General features: G+C 37.0%; 1 protein-coding gene across 1 annotated transcript in view; it reads right to left on the bottom strand.

Moving 5' to 3' along the window:
• Positions 1–5,770: 5,770 nt before the first annotated feature.
• Positions 5,771–23,668, bottom strand: part of grk6 (G protein-coupled receptor kinase 6) — a 59,958-nt gene continuing 42,060 nt past the window's right edge. The window contains exons 5-16 of the mRNA XM_081390352.1: positions 23,523–23,623; positions 21,683–21,775; positions 21,069–21,132; positions 19,450–19,590; positions 18,704–18,894; positions 18,567–18,604; positions 16,167–16,256; positions 15,874–16,082; positions 13,629–13,766; positions 13,007–13,144; positions 10,868–11,002; positions 5,771–9,242 (exon numbers count right to left, since the gene is read on the bottom strand). Coding sequence (XP_081246478.1) covers positions 9,192–9,242; positions 10,868–11,002; positions 13,007–13,144; positions 13,629–13,766; positions 15,874–16,082; positions 16,167–16,256; positions 18,567–18,604; positions 18,704–18,894; positions 19,450–19,590; positions 21,069–21,132; positions 21,683–21,775; positions 23,523–23,623 — 1,389 coding nt within the window. The 3' untranslated portion in view covers positions 5,771–9,191. The remainder of the gene's footprint in view (positions 9,243–10,867; positions 11,003–13,006; positions 13,145–13,628; positions 13,767–15,873; positions 16,083–16,166; positions 16,257–18,566; positions 18,605–18,703; positions 18,895–19,449; positions 19,591–21,068; positions 21,133–21,682; positions 21,776–23,522; positions 23,624–23,668) is intronic.

Genomic DNA, 23,668 nt, shown 5'->3' with positions numbered 1-23,668 from the left:
GTCAGCAGAGAGGAAAAGGCTGTCTCCAAGCAGAGGTTGGCCCACTGGATAGTGGATGCCATCGCCTTGGAGTAACAGTCTGAAAGCGAGCAGTGCCCCCTCGGAGTGAGGGCTCACTCTACTTGGAGTGTTGCCTCCTCCTGTGCATTGGCCTCTTTGGCAGACATTTGCAGAGCTACGGGCTGGGCGACACCTTTTACCTTCGCCATATTCTACAATCTTTGGGTGGAGCCGGTTTCTTCCTGTGCACTGGGTACAAACAGGTAATGTGTGGGAAGGCTGGCTCTGTGTCTTGCAGCACCATTCCCCTCTAAGGGTGAATCTTGGACTGAGTTTTCTCCAAAGCATACTTCGGCAGTCAGACGTGGCGGAGCTGTCCAACGCCAGCCCTAGTACTCGAGTGCATCCCCTCTCGGTCAGCCCCAGTACTGGCATAGATGCCCCATGTGTTGTGATTCCTCTTTGGTAATCCCATGTGTGTATTCTTCCACAGTATGTCTTTCCTTGGGCAGATTTTGCTCTTCCTCATCTCTGCAATGGTAGTAGTTCCATCCCTGTCTAGGCAGGACCTAAAGCAGAGGTCATTCCTTATGTAGCACTCCCCCACGGGTCAGTCCATATGTGTATTTCCACATGTCCAACCCTACGTGTACAGTAGGACGTGGCCTCCGCTGCGTCCCTCTCCATTGGACTAGGTACGCTTCCCCATACTGGTCATGGCTGAAAAAAAGGGAAATTACAACTGAAGTACTCTTCCTGAGAAATAACAACTTAAAAGGAACAGCAGCTACGACCGTCTCCATGGTAAGCCCTGTCCCTTCCATCCCGTTGACATGGAGGACTAACATTCTGACTCAATTACGACTCAATAGGAGCAGTTGCTAAAAGGGCATGTGCACAGTTTGCCAGCATCTGCATCTCCATCACTCGTAACACAGTTCAGTGGTTGTGGCGCTTTCCATACGGACCCCCATTTGTCAGTCAACATAACGTTGTAGTGACTGACAGTTGGGGAACGTCTTGGTAACTGAAGTAACTCTAGCTCCCTGATGGAGGGAACGAAGACTTTATGTCCCCCCTGCCACAACCCTGAACCACCGCTGATTGGCTGGGGCCCTCGTCTTGGCTCCTCAGCATAAACCTGAATGAGTGGATGCATGCTGCTATCTTATATATCCATATGTACGGGGAGTTGCATGGCATGCAAATCCCACTTGCCAATTCCATTGGCTGTTTTTTTTTTTTCTAAAACTTAAAAAAAAAAACTGTTTGAGGCCTCCAAGTGAGACCCCATTTGTCAGCCGAAATAACGACTCTGTTCCCTCCATCAGGGAACGAAGGTTACATCCAAAACGATACCGGTAGACTTGAGTTGTCTGCTGCAGGACTTTGTATTTCCAAACAAAGGATTCCCTCTATTTCAGCCGTTTAGTTGTAGATTTTTTTTTAGATTGTGTTTAGGGTCTTTGTTGTGTTGAACGACCCACTTTTTCTTAAGCTTCATCTTACAGATGGATTGTCACACTATGTTGGTGTTTTGGTTTCGTTTTCAAGGACTTTTAATTTGTTATTATTTCCTGAGCTTTATTCCTGTATTCACCTTGATTCATTGTTTCATTGACTAGCTCACACCTGTTTCATGCTGAGTTCAATTATCCTGTGTATATAATGCCTTCAGTTCTCAGTTTTTTGTTTGTGGTTTCATTTTACATTTTCATTTAATTTCACACTGTCATTTTATCTCCGTTTTGGATTTCAATCTTTTGTGTTATTTAATAAAGTTAAGCTGCAATTAGAAAACCTCTGCATCTTGATCATAACGTGACATACTATACTCTTTTGGATATCTGCGATACAATGTAAAATTCCCTACTAGTTAGTATAAATGAGTGTTTAATTAAACTCCTCCATACAAAATACATTTATCCAGATGTCATGATGATCTGTTTTTTTATTATTAAATTCTGAAATTTATGTAGATGAATAAGCTCAGTTTGTACATGTTTAATGAAGCCACAACAAAGTTTTTTTTGTGCTTTTTGTTTTGTCTGGCCTTTTTATGCTTTACAATTGTGCTCACATTCAAAGTGAACACAATGTTTTGATCCATGTTCAGATTTTATTATGTACACTACTGACTATACTGATTTACAACACCAATAAAAGCCAAGATTACCAGCCATTTTCTTATTGCTTGTTTTGTGGAAGACTATAATTATCATAATTAATCTTTACTTTCCAAGATGTATATTATTATTATTAATAATAAGAATCACAACATCACTCTTGAGAAGGATCTGCTCCATTAACATTTTTCTGAAAATAAATTAATAAAGCTATTTTGGTTTTCTATGGGAAAGCTGACACCAATAAAAGATTATTTTACGTAATCAGGTTAACCTGACATCATGTCCTCTATGTAAATATGGTGATTAATGTTGTTTAAAATATATGTAACAAATCGTATTATGTAACAAAATCTATAAATGGCTTACTTAAACACTTATTGTTCTGTTATTTCAATTAGCTTGTAAGCTAACTGGTTAACTGACTAGCTATCTAATTAACAAGCTAACTTAGCATAGCCTACTGCTAACAAATGTACCCTGAGCTGGATGTTGACACATTTACCTTCTGTAGAGCTACTTCAAAGCTGAATTGAATTGGTTTCATGATTGATTTTGCAACTGACAATGTTATTGAACAGAAATGAATCAACATTGAACTGACTCGAGCTAAATAACAACACCTTCCCTTCTGTAGAGCTGCTCAATTTAACTAGTTTCATAATTGATGAACTTTGCAGTTATTTACAGCAACATAAGCTGAACTACGACACTTCCGGAACAATGTTGTTGTTTTTTTAGCACGGCCCAATAGCAGAATTTATCTCATATTTGATGAAGTTTGCATAACTGATTTTGTTATATACTTGTTTATTACTCTGAAGCAGCTTTGAAACGATCTGTATTGTATAAAGCACTATATAAATATAGATGAATTGACTTGACAATTCATTTAGCAGATGCTTTTATCTAAACCAACTTACAAATGAGGAACATCAGAATTGATCATGCCAATTAGCATGTTAGCTTAGCTACTAGTGCAAAAGAATAACTGGAAATGCTATTTTGATCAAGAAGATATTGAGATAAAAAAAAAACTTCTTGGGGTCAAAGCAGCATAAGATTTTGGACAGAAAAAAAAAAAAAAACACCCAAACGTTATTAGACGCATAAACATGTGAACACTATCACAGCAGATACTTTTTCGATAGTTGTCCCTCCAGAAACCTTGGTCAGGTACAGCAGAAATGCTCTTCAATGCTCTCATCGTCAATAACAACCCCCCCATGTTCTCACTGAAGGCCCTTGAGCCAGATGCTACGTCTACACCTCACAGACGGTGTGTGATGGGTTCAGTTTCGCTCTTCACCAAATGTTAAAAAACCCAGAAGAGTCTATTTGCAGCATTATTTATTTATTTTAAATCACTCTTAAAGATCGTTGCCCAGCAACAGAGGGAAGGAGTGGAGAGGAGAGCGAGGTGTAAGGGAACATCATGGATGGTTTGCACAGGAGATGTGCTAACAGAAAATGCCACTCACAATTTGAGCTATGTAACAAGGTTGAACTGAAACTAGCGTGATGCATAAGTCAAGTCATCTTCATTTATATAGCGCTTTTAACAATGTAGATTGTCTCAAAGCAGCTTTACAGAGATAAGCGTATAATTTAAGGTAACAGAGATTGTTTCGGCTTTACAGCAGAGTTAAGTTATTTCCATCTAAAGTTAGTTTTAATTGATTTGGTTCCGTCGCAATGATCATTTGTTATTTGTTATTAAATAAGTGACATTACCTTTCTTTAGGATTGGATAACAAGGTATTGAGCGATCAGATGAAGCCCATCTGCTGTTTATCTGGCCATCTGACGTAAAAAAAGAAGGGTATCAAAAATTTAGTGGCATCTAGACACTGTTACTCTCAGGCACTGGATTAGTGCACAGTTGCGGTTCATTAAAGAGTCTGATTTGTCAGTCTGAGCTGTTTCTTACTATCAATTTCTGTTAAAAAGGATAGTTCTTCAAAAATGAAAATTGTCATCATTTTAACCCTTGTGGTTCAAAACTTGTATTCTGTGAAACACAAAAGGAGATATTTTGAAGAATGTTGGTAATACATTTTTTAAAGCATTTACTTGAAAAATGTGGTTGCTAACAAGTGTCTAAATGAGACTACAGGTTGTCAGGAACATTAAAGACCCCCTGAAATCAAAATGTAAGTTTTTTAGCTTTTAGAATAAATATGCTAGGCCTTAAGGTTATGAATAAGCTGGTGTGTTCCAAAACAATGACAAAATTCACATTTAGGAGGTATAGGCATTCAAAACTTTGAATTTCAAAAACTTTCAAAACATCTTCTGTCCAATCAAATGCTCTCTAGAATCTAAAGCTCCGCCCCCTATGCTATAAATATCACCTGGCCAAAGTGACCGTTGACACGTCACAGAGCAGTATGGGTTGGAGATGTGTGTTCGGTTGCTCAAACGCTCAAGTTTTATTCCGTTTTCTAACAGTACGTTGGTTAAGAATGAAATGTATAGAATTTATTCACACCTCTACTACTGAATCCAACGAATCATCAGCGCTCAGATTCGCTTACATGGTGCTGTCAAATACGACTTGCAGTCTGTGAGGTAAACCAAACGCTATTGGCTATTGTTTAAGGTACGGTCACATTTACTTTAACTACATGAAATTTGCATACGAAATCCAGACTTTTCAACTAATCTGCACTAAACTAATCACAGTGTGGACCACAGAAAGCTGATTGGTTTGACATTTTTGTCCACAAAACTTCGTAAATCTGATTGCAAAGGTGCAGTCACTCAGACAGAAAAGGTCTCAAAGTCGGCATGGAACCGAGTAAAATTACTTATTGGTAAAGAGGAAAAATGTAGGGCGGGACTTGATTTTGTCCATGGGGAAGTGATTGGATGGTTGTTGTTTGCTATTGGTCGATCTCATGTGAATGACAGGTTGTCCCGCCCTCACGCCAAACACATCATCAGAGAAGAGATGCCGCTGCAAAAGGGAGAAGTTATTCTGATTAAAGATAACGAGGGCGCATGAATTTAAAAATAATGATGTGCACAAATGACAAACACTGCAATACTCCATAAAAAACAAGAACTGTCAATTTTGATCGATTTTAGATAGAATGAATTCAAATATGAAGTGAGTTTAAGAGCTACACAATATTTAACCAAATAAAAATTTATTGAAGTTGAATACTAATGCAGATAAAAAGGAAAACAGGGAACAAAATTCAGTTTGTTACACAGAAGACCTGCATGAGAGGCCATGCGTAATGTACAGGCTTCACAGGCCAGAGACGGACAGCAGAAACTAAACAGAGAAAATGAGCATCAGTGCTTTGACAAGAAAGAACAAATTCCTTCACTGTCGTCATCATCACCATCAAAAAAAAAAACTTTACAGAAAAGTCTATAAACATTCCCAATGGCATGTCTTTTATGCAACTTTAAAATATAAACCAGTAACTTGACATTATTTTATCAGTAAGGCCGTATATATTAAGCAAATAAAAACATACATAACAATGGCAGTAACCTGAGTGAGAATTAACTATTGAGTTCAGCAAAAAATTAGTTTTCAATGTGCAATCCAGGAACCTTTTTTTTGTATCACATAAAAATAAGGCGTCAAGAACAGGGATAAACAGGTACAATACAACCAAACACATTCTTCTGGCCTTAAAGGGATAGTTCACCCAAAAATGTCAATTATATCATTTGCTCACCCTGTCATTTCAAGCCCGTAAGGCTTTCGTTCATCTTTTAATGAAATTAAGATTATTAAATGAAATCTGAGAAATTTCTGTCCCTTCATGAACAGTCCAACTACCAATTTGATGGTTCAAAAAGTTCAAAGTTGAGTGGTTTTGTTCCAATTTTCTGAAGAGACACGATCACTTTATATGCTAGACAGATTCAATTTAGGCTTTTATTCACATAAAAACATTCAACTCAAACATCATTTGTGATAAACAGAAGCTCAATCATGTTCGCTTGACGTGCAAGAACCAACGAGCACGTTTGAGCTTTCTCAAGAACCAATGAGGTTTGATCTTACGCATCAAACAAGTACAGCTGAGCTTCTGTTTACGTTCGCTGATCAATGTTCATTGTATGTGAATAAAAGCCAACATTAAATCTGTTCATCATATAAAGTGATCGAGTCTCTTCGGAAAAAATTTGGACTAAACCGCTCAATTCATATGGATTAGTTTTACGATCTCTTTATGAACTTTTTGAAGAGTCAAAGTGTAGTTGCTTGGACTATCAATGAAGGGACAGAAATCTCTCAGATTTAATTTAAAATATCTTCATATGTGCTTCAAAAGTCTTACGGGTTTGGAACGACATGAGCGTGAGCAATTAATTTTTTTCATTTTTAGGTGAACTATCCCTTTAAATGAAAGGGCAATGGACTTCTACATACACATTAGGCAAAAGAAAAGGTGCCGCTTTAAAATAATACAGATATGTTAAAATCTGTTTTAAAATTGAGTCACTATCAGCAAACCTAGACAAAAATTCAATAGTGAGATAAAAAAAAACATTAAACTTACAATAGCCAAATCCTCCAGTTACTGTATATACCATACTTTACTCAAATAAGCACATTATACAGTTACTAAAAAGTCAAATTTGATTCTATAGCCCTCAATGGCATGTTGTTTGCTAGTGGAAAACGATGCTTAAAATGGCACCGTACACTTTGAGGCTTACAAGATCTAGGAATAATCTTACTTGTTTATACTCTTCAAAACAACAACACTAATATGACAGAGTTCATATAATGGAGTCTGTGTTTATTGTTTACAACTAAAATGCATCGATTAATAACACTGACATATGTGGCTGGTTTCCATTTTGACACTGACCTCCAAAGCCACTGGCATGTCTTTTCTCAGTCTTGTTGTCTATGAAATTTTGAGATTCGCTCTGCCTTGAGGTAAACATGAAATCTATGATATTGAAAGGATTGGTATTACTAATAAATGGACAATATTATTATCAGTAAGGCTGAAGTTCTCCACCTTTCCTCTTGGCAAAGAAAAACACTGAAAGCTTCCCTAAAATGTAACGTTTCACTCATTTAGGGCAGAAAATGGCATCCGCTAGTGGTTATGATAAAGAATATGGGCACATACAGTGCAGGTTAAAGCACACATACACTCAGACATACAGCATTTAAGCACACACACATACATACAGTAATAAATTCGCAAACAAAAAGAAAAAAAAAATACAACTGTGACAGAAATGATCACTTCACAGTGTTAAAAGCCTGGCTCAGGAAAACATTGAGTCAAACTAAGTTTTGTCTCGCTCTAGATTTGAAATGTCATTTTATACACATTTACATAATAGTTATACTTATCAAATCCATTATTGCTAAATAAACAACAACAAAACAAACTGAGTAAATTTTACAACTGTACAGTACAGTAGAGACTGGAATGTATTTGAGTTTATCCGAGAGAATTAAAGTAAACTGCAGGTGGATGAGAAATGTGTCGACTTTCAAGGATCCGCCACGTCATTCTCTGACGGCGCGTTTGAAGACTTCCTCGAGAGTATGTTATGTTTTACAGACCCTTGAGTTGGCAGGTCACTGATGTTACGCGTTCAGCTAGGCTTCAATATAAAGTCCCAAAGCCTTTTGCGAGACTCTACGATGTCCAAAATAAGAATTCACAAGGTTTAGAAAAAGTTTGAACATCCACAGGGCACAGTAATATTCGAGGTAAAACAACAGCGAAGAAAAGAGAAAGTGTGCGCACAAAACGCTAAGCCAACTCAAAAATATAATGGAGATATTTGAATAAACAGCCCTAATGACAAGAGTACCTTAAAACTTCAAAAAGGCACCTTCAATGAAGATGGAGGACAACAATTTAAGAAGTTGTTTGGTCTTAAGTGCATCAAGAGATCAAATTTACAACAAAGTTCCCAAGACATCATATTTCCGAGCAACTGCAAACTTAAAGAGCTTATTGAGATCGCAGGGTATACGCAACACAGAACAAAACATTTCTTTTTGGCAAATTAATTTTCGTTTGACCTACATGTAAAAAAGCAGCAATTAAAATTGTATGCAGCCCATACAATTGCGCAAATCGACTTATAAAAACATTAAATAACATGTCTATTAGCATGATGAACTGTTAAGCAATGATCAATTGCTGAGAATCGTTTGAGTATTAAAGTCGTTCGGTCTTCAGAGCTGGAATTTGACAAATTACAATGTCATGTTATTACCAGTCATGTTGTGAAATGGAAAATAATGCCTCGTGGTTTGACTCATCATGGACTATAATCAGGATGTTCTTCCCTATTATCCAGAGAAGAATTAGCAGGAAGACGCACTGAAGACTTTACAGATGAGTGTCGCGTATTTACAACATGGTACAACTGTTTGCAGTTGTTATTGTACGCATATGCACTTTAGTCATGCCTATTTGGTTTACTAGGTATCTCTAGCTAAGTAACCTTAGATAACATATTTGAGACTTCTGGTAGCGAATTTATGATCTTAAAATTTCCCTCTGTGTTATAGTCCTTTCCTGTTTTTGCTTCTTTTTTTTATCCATTAATGCACACTTATCACTGTTTTATACAAATGGTGCCATTTGATTGTCGAGATTACTATAAGAAAATAAAATTCAAAATATAAATATAAAAATATCTGCAAAAGCAAATTTCCTTTGCTCCCCACGTCTAAAACAAATATTCAGAGTGCATACTGTACATGTGTGAAATCGTACAAGAACAGAAAAAGAAAAGAAAAGCGCAAAGAGGCTGCGAGACATACCTACGAAATGTACAAGATCGGTTGGGCTCAACCGGGTTTGAGACTTGAGCAGTGTTGAACGATCTGTCCTTGCCATACTTCACACATGATAAAGGACAATAATTGGGACCCTTTTTTCTGTCCTTTTCATTTCGATGACTTTAAATAAGATACACTGCATGGCTATATAGTGAAAATATACATTCCAATGTTTATATAGAGCTATCTTAAAAATACAAATGTGCAAAAACTGTAAACAAATGAGATCCTCAGTGGTGTAGGGGAGGAGCCCTGGGCAGGCCGTGCCTTCACAGCCTCGTGGGCTCCTCCTCACTGTCGCTGCAGTTTCCACAGCAGTCCTGCGGGGGCAGCATAGACACATGCACAGTCAAACACTGGGATTTATCAGCATTAAAAACCTTATCAAATATAACGGTGTCATCTGTGTGCAAATAAAAGTTGAAAAGCAGACATTCTCTTCCTGGAAAACAGCCCCCCCAAAATGTATGACTCATCTTGCACTCAGGGGTGTATACAAATCTTGTCCAATCAAATGCTCTCAAGAATAAAAATGCTCCTTCCTCAATGTTACCTGCCACAGTCTAGCATTAACAAGTAGTAAATAATGGTTTTGAAAAAAAAAAAAAAAAAAAAAAAAATTCCACCCATTTCCCAATGTTTCTATCATTTCACATAGAGATGCACCGATCGACCGGCCAGGGACCGAAATCAGCTGATTTTCCGCCTTCTCGGCCAATAACGTCAGCTGCGCGTTCACGCTCTCTTTTCTCCAACGGCGAATTGACACACACACACGCCTCCCCTAACGCACTCACACCGGTTAAATAGTGCTTGTATTGCGCATAATTTGATTCACAAGCTGTTTGCGCCTCTCAAACAGCTTGTGAGTCGCAAGTATCAAAATGAGTGGCTTACTGCGCTTAAACGGTCAAATACACACACAGTTATGTCAAAATGCCTGTCTTGGTGAGTATTCGGTTAAACACAATCAGTTTTGGAATGTAAATAGTTGAGAAAAAACGCAAGTTGGATCCTTGCATAAGCTCTTAAAGTGACGGTAGTCTAATATTCCTGCTGCTGTCTGTCATGTTAATCAAAAAACAAAAGACAAAGAAAATCATTCTCTGCTCTTGACTGAATAACTTTTGTAACTTTAATTTTTAACATTGAAGACTATCCAGTGTTATTTTACATTTGATTACTTTAATTTCTGTAGTATTTCTTCCCTAAATAGTAACCTACTGTTAGACCAACCTGAAAAACTTAAAGCAGTGTTTATTTCATATCTCTCTTTATTTTCTATTGCAATTTATGCTGTTGTTTACAATTTGTTTATTTGTTCTTCTTTTATTACTGACTTTTTGCATGTGGATTTTTATGAAAATAAAATTTTGCATTGAAGAAAAGTACATTTTTTGTTTGTATATGCTGTCAATTATAGTTCTTAGAAAGAAAATCGGAATTGGCAAAAATCAATATCTTTTCTAAGATTACACTTACAAAAAAATCGGAGAGCGGAATCGGCCAAGAACACTGCAATCGGTGCATCTCTAATTTCACAGCAACAAGCATAGGCTACATTTTGTCTAAAACACAAAATTGTGTGCCAAAATGTTTTAACATGCCTTTACATTTAGTTTGCATATCGATTAAAGAGTGACAAGATAGCCAAATAAAATTGAGAACAAAGGTAACAGGCTCTAAAAAGTTAGACATTTGTAATCTGTCTATATTACATGAATCATTTCATACTTAACTAATTATACAGCAGGGAGAGGGGGAAGAAAACCTGCACACTGATATTTTATTACATAACAAGAATCGCCAGCAAACCCGTATACGATTTCACTATCAAACATAATACAGGATTGGCTGAGAACCTCATTCACTAATGGAACAAACAATAATGTCTTGGAGCAAAAGCAATGCATTTAAATAATAGAAGAAAGTGATGAAATCTCACCTGCCGCCCGAAGAGTCTCTGCAGTAAGCCCTGTTTGGGTGGGGGCGAGGGTTGACCTCTCCAGTCCAGGTCAGGGGGCACAGTGCCATCCAAGTTCAAGATGTTGAGTTCTTTAAAGCACTCCGTCTCTATCATCTGAATGGATCAATGAAATGACGACACACAGAATTAAAAGTTGTTGTCACTAGGTCTATATCTCAGTAGTCTTTTGTAGCCAGATCTTCAGAATTCGATGACCCTACAGTAACAGACTGGCGTGTGAAACACTTTTTTGCTGTGAACTACACATACTTCACATATTTGTGAAAATCCAGAGTTTAGTTGATCATGATAAGCGCTCGTTCTCACAGTTGTAAACACGACGGCTTTCTTCTTCTATGAGGGGGTTTGGCGTCACGGCGGCTTTGGTTCTAGACAAACCGTTTAAGAACGCGACACACACGTCTCCTGGGAAATCATGTAGAATTCAACCAATCGGATGACGAATCTTTGTGTGACATTTTGTGTGCCTCATGCATCAGACTAACCTCTCAGTAACTACAAAGGTTTCAGACAACAGTCCAATTACACTTTTTTTTTCTAGCAGTGGATGTTAATTTCCTTGAACTGAGTACAAAACCAGTTAAATTTGAATTTTTTTAATACATTTTTATTATTTTATTTTGTCCAGTGTTGTTGTCATGTTGAAATAAAATTGAAACTATTATATTAACAAATGTTTTTTCAATTAAAATTTAGGAATATTTGTAAAAAACAAAAAAATGTCAAAAGCAAAACAACATTACAAGAAATAAACTAAAATAAAAACATAAAATATAAAAATTAAACCTAATTCAAACTGTTAATAAAAAAAACTATGATATTATATAAATAATACTAAGATAAAATATCTTATCTTATGAAAAATGAAAATTGAAATAATGCCTTGGAAACTAACTGAAATAAGGCGAAGTTGAAGTGAAATAAAACTAAAATAGAAATAAAAATTCATTAAAACTGTGGTAACACTTTACTATAAGGTCCCATTAGTTAACATTAATGCATCAAATGAGCAATACATGTAAGTTCATTTTTAGTTCATGTTAGCTCATATCACTAAATAATATAAACACACAACTTTTGATTTGAATAATGTGTTAGTAAATGCTGAAAATAACATTAGCTAAGATTAACAAATGTTTTAGAGGTATTTATCATTGTTAGTTCATGTTAACTGCAACGCCCAGAAATTCCCAGCTTACAAGTTGTAATATGGAACTCTATGAGGACGTGAATGATTTTTACATATTGAAATTACGTAATTACGGGCATTACAACCTGTATGAATTTCTTTCTTCTGCTGAACACAAAGGAAGATATTTTGAAGAATGTTGGTAACCAAACAGCTAATGGAAGCAATTGACCTCCAAAGTAGGATAAAAAATACTATGGAAGTCAATGGGGTCCATCAACTGTTCGGTTACCAACATTCTTCAAAATATCTTCCTTTGTGTTCAGCAGAAGAAAGAAATTCATACAGGTTTGAAACAACTTGAGGGCGAGTAAATGAAGACAGATTTTTCATTCTGAAGAGAACTATTCCTTTAAGATCCTGTAGTTAATGAATGCCAACAAATAGAACCTTATTGTAAATTGTTACCAAAACTATTTAGAAATATTTGTCAAATTTAGCGCAACTAAAACATAAAAACTAATTCAAAATATGAACAAATACAATAGTATATAAATGATAAATACTAAAATAACACAGATCCTCCAAACTAAAAAGACATTGTTACCTTTCTTCATTAAAAAGTAATTTAATTTCTATAGTTAATTTAGGAATATTTCTAACTTGCATTCTAAGCCTTGATATTGATTCTGCATAAAAAAATATGAAACAATTAAAAAAGGTTATAGGATGAAAGCTGTAATAACATAACTTTTTCACGTCCCTATTTATTTCATGAAGTCAATTTCATAATGGCAACATCGAGTGCACGTCCTGTTTATTCTCAAGAGAAAATATCCCCAATTTGTGTTGATTGCAGTCTGTTTGTACACATTATCAAAGTCAACGTTAATTTCCTTTTTATTGCATGCTGGTCATAAAGCAGCAATCAGGGCATTTATTGAGGTTATTCTGGGTAGTGACCTGACCTCATTTTGCCAGGGGATGGGAATACTTCCAGTGGATACTTTGCAGTAAAAGGAGTCGTCTTTGGGTTCCAGCTCCACCCCCTTCACTGTGGAGAACTGCTCGATGTCCAACACGTCCTTACAGTAGATGGCCTGAGGCTGAAACAGAGAAACATATCATGCTACGTTGTCTCATTGAAGAAGCCATGTCTGATTTTATGAACAAATCATTCGCAAGACACACTGATGTGATTAAAATTGTGTTATTTTCTTTCCCCAAAGCTGATGTATGAATAATAAAAATAAAAAAGTAATATGGACTACATTTATGATACTTTCATGGTGCTTTTGTGTCCTTTTTGAAGCTTGAAAGCTCCAGTTCCCATTCACTGCGAATGCAAGGAAAAGAGCGACTGGTACATGATTCAAACTGTCTCCTTTTGAGTTCCAAGCCAAAAATAAATTGAAATGGATTTGGAACAACATGAGGATAATTATTTAAAAACAAAAAATGGTGGATTTTTCATTTTTGGGTGAACTATTCATTTAAACAGTGAAAGAGTAATAGTAATAACAATAGTTGTTACGACTGATATTGCCAATAACAGTTTAAAAAAAAGTGGCAGTCTCAGAAAATACTTACATCTGGAATAAAGGGCGCTTCAAGCATGCCTGCTGCAAGCCGCTTGAAGTTGATGGAACGGAAAATAGGGTAGGCCTTCACCTCTGAGGCTCCGCCCCCCTGACAGCCAAGCCTCTCACAAGGGTCTTTGAGTAGCAGCTAAACCAAAAAAAAGAAAAGAAAAAGATTTATTTATTTTAATGCCATATCAACATCATAGGCTATTATTTTGGCAAAACAAATTAAATTAAATAATTAATATATAATAAAAATATAAAACATATACATTTAAGCTTCTTACAACAACATCAAGTATCAACTATATAGAATCTTTCCTTAAAGGGATAAGACTCACCCTCATGTTGTTATAAAACCAACCAAACAGTTTTGGTTCCCAAAATGTACAATGTAAGTCAATGGGAACTAAAACTATTTTGTTACCAACATTCTTCAAAATATCTTCTTTTTTTGTTCCACAGAAGAAAGAAAGGCTTACAGGTTTGGAACGACATGAGGGTGAGTAAATGTTCATAGAATTTTCATTTTTGGGTGAAGGTAAGCTTGACAGAGCATCTTTAATATGTGGATTTTCTCAGAAATATTGATGTGTTTAATTGCTACACTGTAAAAATAAGTTATGACAGCACATGCTTTGCGTTGCTTTAACTTTTTAAAGTCATTTTAAAGACATTTTTAAAGTCAGTTGAAATTACTTAAATATTCAAGTTGATTGTACTTAAAAATTTAAGGCAGCAATTTTTTTCCCCACAGTGTATTATTCTGATTACAGTGTATTATTCTGATATATATATATATATATATATATATATATATATACACTCACCTAAAGGATTATTAGGAACACCATACTAATACTGTGTTTGACCCCCTTTCGCCTTCAGAACTGCCTTAATTCTACGTGGCATTGATTCAATAAGGTGCTGAAAGCATTCTTTAGAAATGTTGGCCCATATTGATAGGATAGCATCTTGCAGTTGATGGAGATTTGTGGGATGCACATCCAGGGCACGAAGCTCCCGTTCCACCACATCCCAAAGATGCTCTATTGGGTTGAGATCTGGTGACTGTGGGGGCCATTTTAGTACAGTGAACTCATTGTCATGTTCAAGAAACCAATTTGAAATGATTCAAGCTTTGTGACATGGTGCATTATCCTGCTGGAAGTAGCCATCAGAGGATGGGTACATGGTGGTCATAAAGGGATGGACATGGTCAGAAACAATGCTCAGGTAGGCCGTGGCATTTAAACGCCACCACCAGCCTGCACAGTGGTAACAAGGCATGATGGATCCATGTTCTCATTCTGTTCTCGCCAAATTCTGACTCTACCATCTGAATGTCTCAACAGAAATCGAGACTCATCAGACCAGGCAACATTTTTCCAGTCTTCAACTGTCCAATTTTGGTGAGCTCGTGCAAATTGTAGCCTCTTTTTCCTATTTGTAGTGGAGATGAGTGGTACCCGGTGGGGTCTTCTGCTGTTGTAGCCCATCCGCCTCAAGGTTGTGCGTGTTGTGGCTTCACAAATGCTTTGCTGTATACCTCGGTTGTAACGAGTAGTTATTTCAGTCAAAGTTGCTCTTCTATCAGCTTGAATCAGTCTGCCCATTCTCCTCTGACCTCTAGCATAAACAAGGCATTTTCGCCCACAGGACTGCCGCATACTGGATGTTTTTCCCTTTTCACACCATTCTTTGTAAACCCTAGAAATGGTTGTGCGTGAAAATCCCAGTAACTGAGCAGATTGTGAAATACTCAGACCGGCCCGTCTGGCACCAACAACCATGCCACGCTCAAAATTGCTTAAATCACCTTTCTTTCCCTTTCTGACATTCAGTTTGGAGTTCAGGAGATTTTCTTGACCAGGACCACACTCCTAAATGCATTGAAGCAACTGCCATGTGATTGGTTGATTAGATAATTGCATTAATGAGAAATTGAACAGGTGTTCCTAATAATCCTTTAGGTGAGTGTATATATATATATAAAACATTATATAACATTAATTATAATTAATAATTGGATTGGATTGGATTAGGGAAGTACAGATATCGATACTGAACATAATGATATTCTTTTGGTTTCCCAATATTTAAAAAAAATGAAAAATGCAATGAAAATACAGGTATCGGTAATTTGTATTGGTGTGTACCAAAATTGACAGTATCGATATAGGACTCATTCTGGAAAGAGTGGTATCGGGAAATCCCTGGATTGAATAATTAATATTTAACTGGATACTAACCATTTTACAGAGTGATTTGGCATCATCTGAGAACTTGCTGGAATATTCTTCCTCCACCTCTTTGACTAGCCGCTCCACTTCCTCTCGCTTGATTTTTTTCTTGCGCTGCTGAAAGGGAGACTGACCCTCGATCATCTCGTAGAGGAGACAGCCGAGAGCCCACCAGTCTGGACTGAAAGTGTAACGCTCGTTCTTCACCACCTCAGGGGCTGATGGGAGACAGACATATGCAGGTTACATGGATTGCTTCTGCTCCTGATATTGTTTAGAGGTTAATAAAGGCAAAGACATACCCATGTATCCCACAGTTCCCACCCGGCCTTTGATTGTCTGACCATCTGGTACATGCACAGCCAGGCCCAGGTCTGATATACGTATATGACCTGAGAAGAAACATCACAGCTTTGTTATATTAGTCCTTTCATAAGCAAGATTAAATTATGTCTGTCAGTGGTTTGTGCCACTAGATATCTTCAAAAGCTTAGTGCATTTACAATATATCGTTTTTCAATACTAATAACTTATTACAAGTTATATGGTAACAAAGCATTTTTTATGCTATTTAATTATTATTTTTTTGCAATTTAATACTTCAATTCTCTTCATTTGAGGGATTTCAAATAACGTAAGGGTTCTCACATTTTGATCAATTAACTTCTGAGTATTCATTGACTTTTCCATGGATATTTCTAGTGGTTTGTGACAACCTGATAAATGACTTTAGTATTATTATGATCTCATAAATTATAAACTCACAAACACTTTAAAAGCTATATTATATTGCACTATATTATGTTATATATTACAAAATCTTTTTTTTGTTTTTTATACGTACAACAATATACACTACTGTTCAAAAGTTTGGGGTCGGTACGATTTATGTTTTTGAAAGACGCCTAATGTTCACCAAGGCTGCATTTATTTGATCAAAAAGACATTAAAAATAGTAATATTGTGAGATATTATTACAATATACGCTGATGAGCCAACACATTATGACCAGTCACAAGTGAAGTGAATATCATTGATCATCTCCTAGTCTGGGTAGATTAGATGGTCGTCCAACAATCAGTTTTCATAATCGATGTTTTGAATGCAGGAGAAAAGGGCAGGAATAAACGACTTGAGCGACTCTGACAAAGGACCGAATTGTTATGGCAAGTCGACTGGGTCAGAGTATCTCTGAAACGACAGGGCTTGTGGGTCGCTCCCGGTCAGCAGTGGTGAGACTTTACCAACAGTGGTCTGAGGAGGGACAAACCACAAACTGACCACAGGGTGTCGGGCGGCCAAGGCTCATCGATTCACGAGGGCAACATAGGCTATCCAGCCAACAGATGAGTCACACAAAATTTTAATGATGGTTATGGGAAGAATGTGTCACAACACACAGTTCATCGCATCCAGACCAATCAGAGTGTCTATGATGACCTGTCCACCGTCGAAAGGGCACGCGAACATCAGAACTGGACCTTGGAGCAGTGGAAGAAGGTCGGTGGTCCAATGAGTCCTTTTACATCACATGGCCGTGTCTGTGTCAATTCACCTTTTTTTATATAGCGCTTTATACAATACAGATAGTTTCAAAGCAGCTTTACAGTGAAAACAGGTGAATTATGCAATTTCGACTGTTGTTCAGCTGAAGATCATCAATTATTAAATTAGTTCATGTCATCTATAAAGCTGTTTTGCAAAAAAATGATGCTCTGGGCAAATATTCTGCTGGGAAACACTAGGTCCTACCATTCATGTGGACATCAATTTGACACATGCCACAAGGTACACCCCTTCAGGACAATGGTGTTCCCTGGTGGAAGTGGTTCTTTCAGCAGGATAAAGCACCTGCCACACTGCACATGTTGTTCAGGAATGGTTTGAGGAACATGATCAAGGTGTTGCCCCTCTCCAAATTCCCCAGATCTCAATTCAATTGAGCTGATGATTTGAATGTGCTGGACAAACAAGTCTGAACCTTGGTGGCTCCACCTCAAAACCTACAGGACTTGAAGGCCAGATACCACAGGACACCTTCAGGGCTCTTGCAGAGTCGGTGCCTCGAGTGTGTGCAGCGCTGTTTTATCAGCACGCGGAGGACCAACAGCATATTAGGCAGGTGGTCATTGTGTGTTTTGGCTCATTTTATATCATTAGAGCTGTCGAATCGATTAACCGCATCTAACATAAATGTTTTTGTTTACATAATATATGTATATGTATATATGTATATATATATATGTGTGTGTGTGTGTGTGTCTGTATATATATACATATACATAAATATATATATATATATACATAAATATATATATATTTATATACAAAAAAAAAATTCTGCTAGATGCAATTAACCGCGATTAATCAAAATATATATAATGTACCTAATATAATAGATCTATTTATTTTTTAGGGCTGAAAACATTTTTTTTTTTTTGATTCCCTGATATTTCCATAAGTTTGGGACCCCTGCAGCATGTCATGTAATTCATTTGATAAAGATTTTATGGCACAAAAACAATATTATACAAAGTACTCCCTCTTGTGACAAACATAAGTACTACAGTTCAGAATGTGACGTTCCAAGTGGCATTCCTTTTCTTCGAGAAATTTGTTTTACCATTGTCAAACCAATTACCGTAACACTAACCGCTGAATTTGCTGAGCAATCACAAAGAAAACATCAGTCGCCAACTTACCGTGATCGTCCAATAGTATATTTTCTGGCTTCAAATCCCTGATAGAAAATGAACAAAGAAAGCAAGTCAATCAAAATATAGATTTTTTTGCAAACAAAATTCCCTTGTAAACCAAAATTCAGCCTGAATCTTTTCACCTGTATACTATCCTCTCCCGATGGAGGTCCTCTAACCCGCAGCAGATCTCAGCAGCATAAAACACGGCTCTCTTCTCATCAAAACCCGCGTCTCCCATGTGGTAGATGTGAAACTTCAGGTCCCCTCCGTTCATCAGCGTGAGCACCAAACACAGGGCGTCTTTCGTCTCGTACGCGTACGCCAGACTCACCTCCACGGGAAAACAGAAAGGTACATCGTTTACAAAACACAATTCCCATGTTTGATGCAGCCTGCGTGGGAAAGTATCTAAAAACATAGGAAGAAATTATGAGAAAATCCTGAGAATAATAGCCAAACAAAACAGCTCAAAATAGCGTGCTCGAGGTCAGGCCTTTGGATACACAAACCCCAAACACAGTTATCATTTCATTAAATTAGGGGTTACCATCAGACGTCAAGGTTTTGAAAAGCCGCTGAGAATCAGCATCAAAAAAATCTTTTTTTCCTGTTTCTGTTGTTTAATAAAATGTAGGATTCTGAATGTAAACATTAAATAGAGAAAATAGTGCAACTACAATTTTTCGACAACAGATCTCAAGATTCAGAATGATAACTCAGACGTGATCTTGCATGAAAGCAGGGCATCTGTGAGCTAATCAGCCCAAAAACAGAAATTGGAAAACTACAGCGACTTTTTTTTGTGTGTGTGAAAAATGTGGTTAACAGAGTTAGTGGAAGAATGTGACGCATTTAAATGGGCAAAACAAGCACTACAGATGCTTACAACAAACCGACTGTTGACTTTCTCCAGGATCTGCTTCTCGTTCAGGGCCATGGACTCTCCTTTCCTCTTTTTGATGCGTTTCTTCTCCAGCTTTTTGCAGGCGTACATCTTCCCTGTGGCCCGCACCTGGCACGCACAGACCTTGGGGGCGAAAAAAAAACAGTGTGAGAAGTTAGAGGCCCATTTATTAGTAACTCTCTTTTATGCGCATTACGTTAATGATGAGGTTTAAGAGCAACACAATAAGCCAGTTTGTTCTAACCAGTATACAGAGAGATATGTCATGCTATTTTAGGGGATAGAGGGGTAGATATTACATTAAAGTGATCATTGATCAGTTTGGTAATTGATTTTGGTTTGCATTAAGAGGGTGAATCTCAAATGAATGTACTGTATTCTGTTTGATATGCAAATTTATGAGGCCTCTAAATTATCAACATGATCAAAACTTTGCTGAAAAACCTGTTTTTAGCAAGGTTTTAGTATAATTCTAATTCAACGCCCCCTTCAGGTCGTGGTACACGTGTCTTTTCGCTGAGAAATTTTTAACGGATTTTTGCAAAGTAAACAGAAGAACAACTTTTCTATCGTTATTTCAAGATTAACACTTATTAGACAAAAGCAACTTCGGTTTACCTGATTATACATAATTTTTAGGAAAATCATGTTAAAATATGATACATCAGGCTTCTGAGGAACAATTAAAACTACAGAGCTTTGATCATGAAAATAAGCATTTAAATATCGTCTTAAAAAAAAAAAGATATAGAGTGACAACTGATATTTATATGTATTTTATTTAAGTAGTCTGCTATATTGTTATAAAGACCAACTTTTTGCCCATATAAATATCAGCAATTGCTCCAAATTGCATATTTTTGCTCAGTTTAGGCCTCTGAATAAAATTGAGGTGTTTTTTTTTTCTCTACTTGAGTATGAGCTCCAAATGATCATATATCATACTATATGAGCCATAAAAGCCTAAGGTATCAAATATGATATTCAACAAAAATTACACATTTAAACTTTTTTTTTTTTTAATATATATATATATATATATTGTCTAAAGGTTCAATAAACTGTTCAATTAAAAAAGAGAGATTTTTCGGACTATTATTTCATATGTAAGGCTTTACAGGGTATTTAAGCAGATTTTTCCCTTAAAATGTTAACTTTCTTAAAGTTTTTGTAGCAATTCTCAATATTTTCAATGATAATTCTTTCCAACACTATAATAAGTATTAAAAAGTACCATATTTAAAAAAAAAATTTAAGTCAATACAACATTTACTACCATGATGAAAAATATTTCAACAAATGAAACTAATGTTACAATGCAAAAAATAAGGGCAGCGGAGGGCAATAAAAAGACTCAATCTGATTAGATATCTGGTAGGGAAATCAGAATTGGAGACTTGCTTTCTCTATATCTGCCAACATTGACTGGCAGTATGCATGATAATCTGAAGGATTTATGTCTGATAGTGTACCAAAAATAGGATATTAGCCTTATGAACCTGGGAATGGACAGACAGCGTTTGATTTAGTGGCATTCCAGATAATAATTAATAACACCCTGATATGTTTCTGCAATAAACAGAGCAAAATTTCAGACTCACCTCACCAAAGCCTCCCTTTCCCAAAACCCTATACTGACGGAATGTGTTTTTTGTGACTGGCTGTCTGTCAAGGAAAGGAAGAGAATAATAAACAAAAGTTACATTTCAGAAGAACGAACATGACCCAGTCTTATTTAATTATAACATACTTTTACAGTCCTGTTGCCTTTACAAGAAGCTTATATCTCAAGAGACAATGTTAAAACGCATGGCTTTAATCTAATAGTTTTTCAATAGCTGGCTAGTGTACCAGGCCTCTTAAAGTGTACATGACAGTGAAAGTATTTGTTCTGGCATATCATATTCTTCTCTGTAAAATGTCTTGATGGGAACTGTCCAGGCCTGGCTTACACTTTCAGTCAGAGGACATTTTTATGACTAAAAGTAAATAAATAGCAAGTTCAGAGTTCACATCTGGTTTGTATAAGCTAAGCTTCATAAATAAATCATGGCACCCAATGGAATAATTAGACTCTACTTGGCGGTGAAGAAAAACTTCTTATATTACTATATATAATTTCTCACATTTAACATCAGAACTACAAAAAATTACTGAGCTCATACATTATAAACAAAACCAAAAAGTTCAAAACGTGCGGAGGTGCTGTTTATACCTCTCAAGCCATTTCCACTGTAAGAAGCGACTGTAGTACATACTATCGAGGTAGTCTGCGAAGGGGGCCACGCTCAGGTAGTCATGGATCAGTCTACAAAAGAACATTGAGAGAAAGAGTTACTAGACTGCACAGTGAAAAAACACGCTCTCACTCGCGCATCCTGATTTCATTAAAGGGGCACTTTACCGCTGGCAAAATGGACTTTCAATAAAACTTGGCTGCCTATGCAGCAGAAAGGGTTTTTTTTTTTTTTTTTTCCAGTGCTATCTGACTAGAGAACACAGAGAAAAAAGGCTTGTCTTCACTTTTACCAAATAGGTAGGAAAACTTCAACACCCATAATGCACTGGGCGTGCTATGGATACGCTTACCAGAGTCAAATACTCCCTTGCTTTAGTAGGAAATACTTCTTAGCAAACTTTTATGCATAACGCTGTCAACTTGTATTGTTCCAGCGTGCACGAATTCAAAGAGTAAAACATTTAGCAGGAGAGGGTTATTTTAGGTTTCCAGTGAAGGATCCAGCGAGTTGTTGGAAGTGGACTAAGGCTGCAATGAATCGTAAATACGGAGAGAAGGCCTTGGTAGAAAATCAGAAAAACCTCAGTGTTTGTGGTCAACATTTCAAACTGGAAGACCATGGACACGGTGAGGAAAAACTATAATTCTAATTCAACGCCCCCTTCAGGTCGTGGCACAGCTGTTCTGTCAGTTCCAGACAAAACCCTGAAGCAAAACGCTGTTGCGTACAGGTAAGAAAGATGTTGCCATTTTTTACTAGCCTGGAAATCCAGACCTAAATCTGAAAGATTAATGGTCTGGCGTCGACTAATGAAAAACGTCCAGCTGGAGGGGCAGCACCAAGCATGCATTTGAAAATCTCACTCCACGCAATTGGATAACACTACAACCAATCGCTACAAGCCCCATATGCTTAGCAACCAGCGGAGCTAACTGGTAGATTAGACTCTTGCCGTATACGGTCGGCAAAACAGCAAAAACGCCCTTCTTGCAAAGGAACGATTCGAGCGCCGTCTTCTGTTCCTGTTTTAGATAAAAAGTCTAACTCGTTCATTGTAGCGGCCAAAGCCGTTTCAAACAACTGGTGTTCATCCATAGCCATCTTGCAATGTTTACTAATGACTTAGACGTCACAGCGCTGTCGTCATCTGTTTAGCCCGCCTCTGGTCCGCCTATATCAGATAACCCAATGTGATTGGTGCAGCTCGGATACAAGGGCATATTTAATGAGCATCATTACTCGACGCCAGAGTAACTCGCTGAGCAAATTCAACTTGTGCTCTTGCGAGAACTCTGGATTTCCAGGGTCATTTTTTTTACCATAACGCTGTTTAAAGAGTACACATAGTACACAACAATTTTCTTAAAATAACTGTCCTGTTAATAACCCTCTGTCGATCCAGCTGTCTGTGGGCAGGGATACAGAAATGCGGAAGTATCTAAAGTAAATCTTTAGTAAAGTAATCTTTAGTTTTCGTAAAAGCCCTGGAGCTTTCAAAAAAAGTCTGCCGGATAAAGCAAAGCACGTAATCCTGTGGACTTTTGATGACAAATAAACATGAATTTCCAGGTCCAGGTAACAGAGAACGAGTAAACATTGTTCATTTACATATACTTCCGACATTGTAACAATACAAAACGGGTTGAAAATCCGCCAAGATACACTTTAATTAATTTGCATGAAAATGCGCAGAATTTCATTTCACTCAGAAATGTGTTGCTCAGATGCCTTGTGTTTGTCAGACAGTGTCAGTGTAGTTGCATCTACCAGTGCTATCTAATGGGATAATAAGTGTTTCCTGTCTAAAAGACTCACTTGGTACACTCCATGAAGAGCTCTTTACATGCCTCCTGTTGCAAGCGTTCTGCACACTTAGTCACCATCTCCTCTGTTACCTCAGGGATGTAGTCCTCTGACTGCAAATGGAACAATCAGTGCGTGAAACTATCCTTTAGCACTAA

Source organism: Scardinius erythrophthalmus (genome assembly GCF_964197995.2).
Source record: "Scardinius erythrophthalmus genome assembly, chromosome: 17".
Lineage (NCBI taxonomy): Eukaryota > Metazoa > Chordata > Actinopteri > Cypriniformes > Leuciscidae > Scardinius > Scardinius erythrophthalmus.
Note: the sequence above shows the minus strand (reverse complement) of the source record. Positions and strands in the feature narration are given on the sequence as shown.